General features: G+C 43.8%; 1 protein-coding gene across 2 annotated transcripts in view; it reads left to right on the top strand.

Annotated features, from left to right (window-relative positions):
• Positions 1-2,644: 2,644 nt before the first annotated feature.
• Positions 2,645-6,147, top strand: part of LACTB2 (lactamase beta 2) — a 34,719-nt gene continuing 31,216 nt past the window's right edge. For both annotated transcript variants that reach the window (XM_037058693.1, XM_037058691.1), the window contains exon 1: positions 2,645-2,891. In XM_037058693.1, coding sequence (XP_036914588.1) covers positions 2,770-2,891 — 122 coding nt within the window. In that variant the 5' untranslated portion in view covers positions 2,645-2,769. The remainder of the gene's footprint in view (positions 2,892-6,147) is intronic.

The raw sequence follows: 6,147 nt of genomic DNA, 5'->3' as shown, positions 1-6,147 counted from the left end.
ATTTCTTCTACTTCCAAGCCTGTGTACAATGCCCTTCTACTTCCATCTACCAGAGGTGTCCAACGTGCAGCCCAGGATGGCTGCCCTAGATGCAGCCCAACACAAAATTGTATAGTTACTTAAAACATGAGAATTTTTTGTGATGATGTGTCACAATGTATTTAATGTGTGGCCCAAGACAACTTCTTCTTCTTCCAGTGTGGCCCAGAGACACCAAAAGGCTGGACACTCTTGGATTCTGATGAACTTCTATCAATCCTTTAAGAATCAGCTCAAAACCCATTGCCTTTAAAATTTCCCAGATCTTCCTAATCAATTTGAGTCTCCCCTTCCTCCTTCAAATCCCATCACTTTAGCTTCTCTTCTAGCATTTACCCAAATATACATTAAAATATGACCATGTATGCCCTGGCCAGTGTGGCTCAATTGCTTGGAGCATCAGTCCCACAAACCAAAAGGTTGCGTGTTAGGTTCCTAATAAGGGCACATACCTGGGTTGCAGTTTCAATCCCTGGTAGGGGTGCATAGGGGAGGCGACAAATTGACGTTTCTCTCTCACTTTAATATTTCTCTCTTCCTTTCTGTTTCTAAAATCAATGAACATATTTTCCAGTGAGCATTAAAAAAAAATCTAGCTGGCACAGAGTGAATGAAAAAATAAATATCAGGGGAAAAAAGGTCATGTGTTTCTCCCTTCCGGTTATGAGCATCTAGAAAGAGCTATCTTTCTTTTTTTAATATTTCACTTATTTATTTTTAGAGAGAGTGGAAGGGACAGAAAAAGAGAGATACGTATCAATGTGTGGTTGCCTCTCACATGCCCTCAACTGGGGACCTGGCCCACAACCCAGGCATGTCCCCTGACTGGGAATGGAACCTGAGACCCTTTGGTTTGCAGGTCGACACTCCGTCCACTAAGCCACTCCAGACAGGACATATCTTTCATTTTTTACACCCCCCACAATATGTCTACAAGAATACTTTGCATGTTGCAAGCAAATGATAAATGACTATAAATGTAACTGAACAGAATGTAAAAATCTTTGGTCTTATTTCCTGGAGAGGAAATTAACCTTCAAGTCACATTGCTAAGCCTATCCACAAAACTCAGTTTTGTATCTGTAGCCTAGATCTCTCTTCTGAGCTCAACACACATACCCAGTTATCTATAGATATTACAAGACACCCCACAACCACCTCAATTTCAACTTATCTAAACCAAGTTCACTATCTACCCTTGTTCCTGCTCTTCTGCTAGTATCTATTCGTTTGACTTTACTCGAATCACTTAACTTTTAAATTATTTGTCGGCCCATTTCTGCATCTGCCAAATGAAGAGATTTGGCAGCAAATTAAATGAAACTGAAATGGTAAGCACAAAGGAAATTCTTATTTAAAAAAATTAAAAGCTAAGGGATAAAGAGCTACCTATGAGTCTCAAAAAGAGCACTGTGGTCCAGAAACCACTGTTCCACTGACTTTCTGCTGACTTGCCAGAGTCCTGAGGGTGAGGGAAGACAGAGGTGGATTACTGCCTGAACAGCCACTAATCCATGGCCACAGGTACATAAATATTGGTGAGTTGACCATTCCTGACATAGGGAACTTTGATGGTTATTCCACGCATGTTTTAAAGGACATATTGTTTGCCCTCCCTTTGCAAAGGGGATAATTTACATGATTATTTCAGTGAAGTTTTTTGAAACACTTAGCCATTAAAAGTACATCTCTGCTACACAAGGCATGGAAATGTGTCACAAATAATACGGGTGTCTCTTTTAAAAAATCTGTAATAAACTGATATAGCCTTTCCTGAAGAAAGACAGGCAAAAAAGAATGTTAAAATGCTTGCACTAAATTTTATAACTGTAAGCATCTCGTGTGTTAATTCCTCATTTGTTTTAAGAAGAGGTGGGCTGGGATACTGAATATAGTCTACCATCTGTTTGAGGGGCGTGGTTACATACAACTGTCAAAACTCGATGAAACAGATCCTAGGATCTGAACAATTTTTTAGGTACATTGTCACTCAATGTTTTTAATTGAGAGCGGTAGTTAACATTGGGAAGGTTAATCTCTTAAACCTAGTTCTCTAGTCCAAGGCAGCCCTAACACCCTGGGCAGGCCGGTAGCACAGGGGGCAATTGTTGATGTGAGGGTTAAATGAGATATTGATAAAGAGCACTCAGCAGATGGAGAGCGCTTGGTACACACTACTTACAGCTGTTTAGTATGAAAGATAAACAGGTTACTCCTCACTCACACACACACCCACACACCACTGCCTACAAACCGGAGGAGTCCCGCTTCCCGGGATTTAGAACTGAGTACGTACCCCCAACCTCCCCCCTCTTCGCTCCATCACAAGATTTCCCAGGTTAAAACGTCTCCCGTCCGCCCCAGAACAAACTCCCGTGAAGGCACCTTGCTCTACAAGCGGCACCACTCAAACCCCGCCTCGCCTCTCGCAGTCGTACGACTCTTGCCTGCGAACGCCCTCGCTCATGTCCCCGCGTGCGGGGACACGTGACTCTGGCCCCGCCCACCCAGCGGAGAAACTGAAAATTCCCCACCCCCTCCCCTCTCGCCGCGACACGTGACCTCTGGCCCCGCCCCCAGCATGGAGGCGATCCCTCTCCGCCTCTAGTCTGGTGACTGCTAGTTCCGCGTCCAGTCGGGTGGTGACTGCTAGTTCCGCCACTGGCCTACTTGCGGTTTCTGTTCTGCGGTCACAACGTGAGCTACGCTCCTACCTGGGCTTAGGCGAAGATGGCAGCCACTTTGCAACGCATCGAGCAGCTCTCCAGTCGGGTAGTGCGCGTCCTGGGCTGTAACCCGGGTCCCATGACTCTGCAGGGCACCAACACCTACCTGATAGGGACCGGCCCCAGGTAAACGTCCCCCACCTCCTTGCCACAAAATAGTGGTCAGCCGAACACGCCGACCTGGAACTTTGATCAGTGCTCGCCTCGGACAGAATTGCGTCCTCCAGCCCCGGCGGGGCAGCCCCACGTAGAAGCAACCGTCCACAGAGGCCTCGGTCGTCTACCTCCCTTAAATCACGACCATTGCGATGATAACCTCTCTAGCTTCCAACTGGGCTGGTGAGAAGTAATTTTTTAAAAAATCAAAACAACTTGTTTTTGAAACTCTATTTATTTTGATGTTGAATGCCAGGGTGAGCGTGTTTAAATGGTTGAGAAATGAGTATCGCTTGTAGTTTTTTTAAGAATCTAGGAGAATGTTGTCATGGCTCACCTTCTGACTTTCACTCGCGGTTTGCCCCGAGTGTAACTTCTTCCCAAAACCGGTTACTCAGGTGAGATCTTTTTCTGAACTGGGCAGCAGAGGGCAGGGTTTTCTTGTTGCCGGATTGCTGAAAACCGGAAAAGCCCCCACACAGCCCTTGGGGAAGAAGAGCTTCCTACTTTTTGTTTGTTACTATTGTGTAGCCTTATTTAGGTGATTTTTTGATGGAATAATGTATCTCTCTTTCTAAGATTTTTTTTTCTCTTGTTCAGCTGCATTCTGTTTTGTGCAGAAATGGAGATATGTGGTTTATTGTGCAATAACTGCATAGGGCAATTTTTGTGTACTTAGTGTAACGTAGACACTACAAAGTAGGAATAAGATATTGTTCTCCTTGAGCATAGAATTTAATTGTGCAGTCAAGACATGTTACAATTAATAAAGCAAACTTGAACACTAGACACAGTTTAATGTGTGTAATATATTGAGTTTTTATGTGCAGTACATTGTATTTATGTGCAGTACTGTATTTGCCTTTTTTCCAGCAGGTCAGTTAGAGGCAACAAGATGGAGCAGCTGAAGCAAGTCAGGCAGGCAAAAGGTGAAGTCGACATTCAGGTTAGCCAAGAATTACATTCAGGTTAGCAAAGTGCTTGTGGTACAAGGGACATGAGGAACCTGAAATTGACTAAAGAAAGAGTAGACTCGTGTCTCCCATCTGACAGTGTCTGCACTACTACTCACATGAATTCATGGAGTGGAATGGCCAGTGGAGTCACTCATATGTATATGAGAGATATATATGGTGAGTGCATATAGTTGAGCCAGAATGAATTAATGGACAGATGATGTTACTCTTCTATGTAAGGTAGAAGTCAGGTGGCTAGAAATGAATATTGATTGGGTCCAAGTAAGAGCTTCTGATATCTACCTCTTCCACTGCACAAAACAGTTCTGAGATCAGGGGTGGCTCCTAGGTCATTAAACTCGATGGCATTCTTTCATTACCATTTTATTTGAATGTTAGTATCTATTTTTTCTTTTTCTTTTTTTTAAATATATTTTATTGATTATACCATTACAGTTGTTCTATTCCCCCCCCTTCATTCCCCTCCACCCGCACCCTCCCTCCCCCACCATTCTCCCCCCTTAGTTTATAACCACGTGTCTCAAGTTCTTTAGAGTCTATATTTCCCCCACTATTCTTGCCCTCCCCCTATCTATTTTCTACCTACTGTCTATGCTATTTTCTGTACCTTCTCCCCCCTTCTCCTCCTCCCACTCCCCTGTTGCTAACCTTCCATGTGTTCTTCATTTCTATGGTTCCACTCCTGATCTAGCTGTCCTTTTGGTTTGCTTTTGTTTTAGGTGTGGTTGTTAATAACTGTGAGTTTGCTGTCCGTTCACTGTTAATATTTTTCATCTTCTTTTTCTTATATAAGTGCCTTTAACATTTCATTTAATAAGGGCTTAGTGATAATGAACTCCTTTAATTTTACCTTTTCTGGGAAGCATTTTATCTGCCCTTCCATTCTAAATGATAGCTTTGCTGCATAGAGTAATCTAGGCTGTAGGTCCTTGCTTTTCGTCACTTTGAATACTTCTTTCCAGCCCCTTCTTGCCTGCAAGGTCTCTTTTGAGAAATCAGCTGACAATCTTATGGGAACACCTTTGTAGGTAACTCTCTGCTTTTCTCTTGCTCCTTTTAAGATCCTCTCTTTATCTTTAACCTTTGGCATTTTAATTACAATGAGTCTTGGTGTGGTCCTCTTTGGATCCAACTTGTTTGGGACTCTCTGTGCTTCCTGGATTTATATGTCCATTTCCTTTGTCAAATTCAGGAAGTTTTCTTTCATTATGTTTTTAATAAGTTTTCAATTTCTTGTTCTTCCTCGTCTCCTTCTGGCATCCCTATGATTCAAATGTTGGCACTTTTGGAGCTGTCCCAAAGTCGTCTTATTCTCTCCTCATTTCTTTTGAATTCTTGTGTCTTCATTCTGTACTGGTTGACTATTTATTTCACCCTTACATTCCATGGCTTCCTTCCCTTCACTGTTGGATCCTTGTAGATTTTTCTTTATTTCACTTAGTGTGGCCTTCATTTCTTCCTTTATGTGTTTGCCATACTCAGTGAGTTCTCTGATCATCTTTATACCAGTGTTTTGAACTCTGCATCTAATAGGTTGGCTGCCTCTGTTTCACTTAGTTGTTTTTCTGGAGTTTTGATCTGTTCTTTCATTTGTGCCATGTTTCTTTGTCTCCTCAATTTGGCAGCCTCCCTGTGTTGGTTTCTGTATATTCAGTAGAGCTGCTTTGACTCCCTGCCTTGGTGAACCTGCTACATTGTAGGAGGCAGAACTTTAGGTATTCACAAAGAAGAGGCAACCATCTTCACCACTGTGTGGCAGTGTATGTGGGGGAGGGGTCAGAGAGGGAACAATGCTGCTGCTCAGCACTCACCCCATTTCCAGTCACTTCACCCACTTCCCAGATACGACTGGTGCCCCTCTAGCTATTGCCTTGTGGAGGTTCCCGGGCTGGATCAGTTTGAGTATGTTCTAGGATGGTGGGGGCCCTTTAAATGGACTCTCCTGAGAGACCAGCAGTTTCTTCCGCTGCTCCAACCGCCACTGGTTTTTACAGCCAGAAGTTAGGAGACTTTATCATCCCGGCATTGGAACACTGGACTGTGTGCTATGGCCTGGAGCTGAGATTGCTCCTTCCCGAAGTGTCCCTCCTGATTTTCATCCACCACACATGAATGTGGGGCCACCCATCCTGCCAGCCACTGCTGCCATCTAGCCACTGCCACACCACATCGTCTCTAACCCAGCGCCCCGTCTCTGTCCCTCCCGCCCATCTGGATGAATGTTGTTTCTTTACATCCTTAGTTGTCAG

This window comes from Sturnira hondurensis, unplaced genomic scaffold, assembly GCF_014824575.4.
Source record: "Sturnira hondurensis isolate 20B ecotype Veracruz unplaced genomic scaffold, ASM1482457v3 Scaffold0010128, whole genome shotgun sequence".
NCBI classification, from domain to species: Eukaryota; Metazoa; Chordata; class Mammalia; order Chiroptera; family Phyllostomidae; genus Sturnira; species Sturnira hondurensis.
Note: the sequence above shows the minus strand (reverse complement) of the source record. Positions and strands in the feature narration are given on the sequence as shown.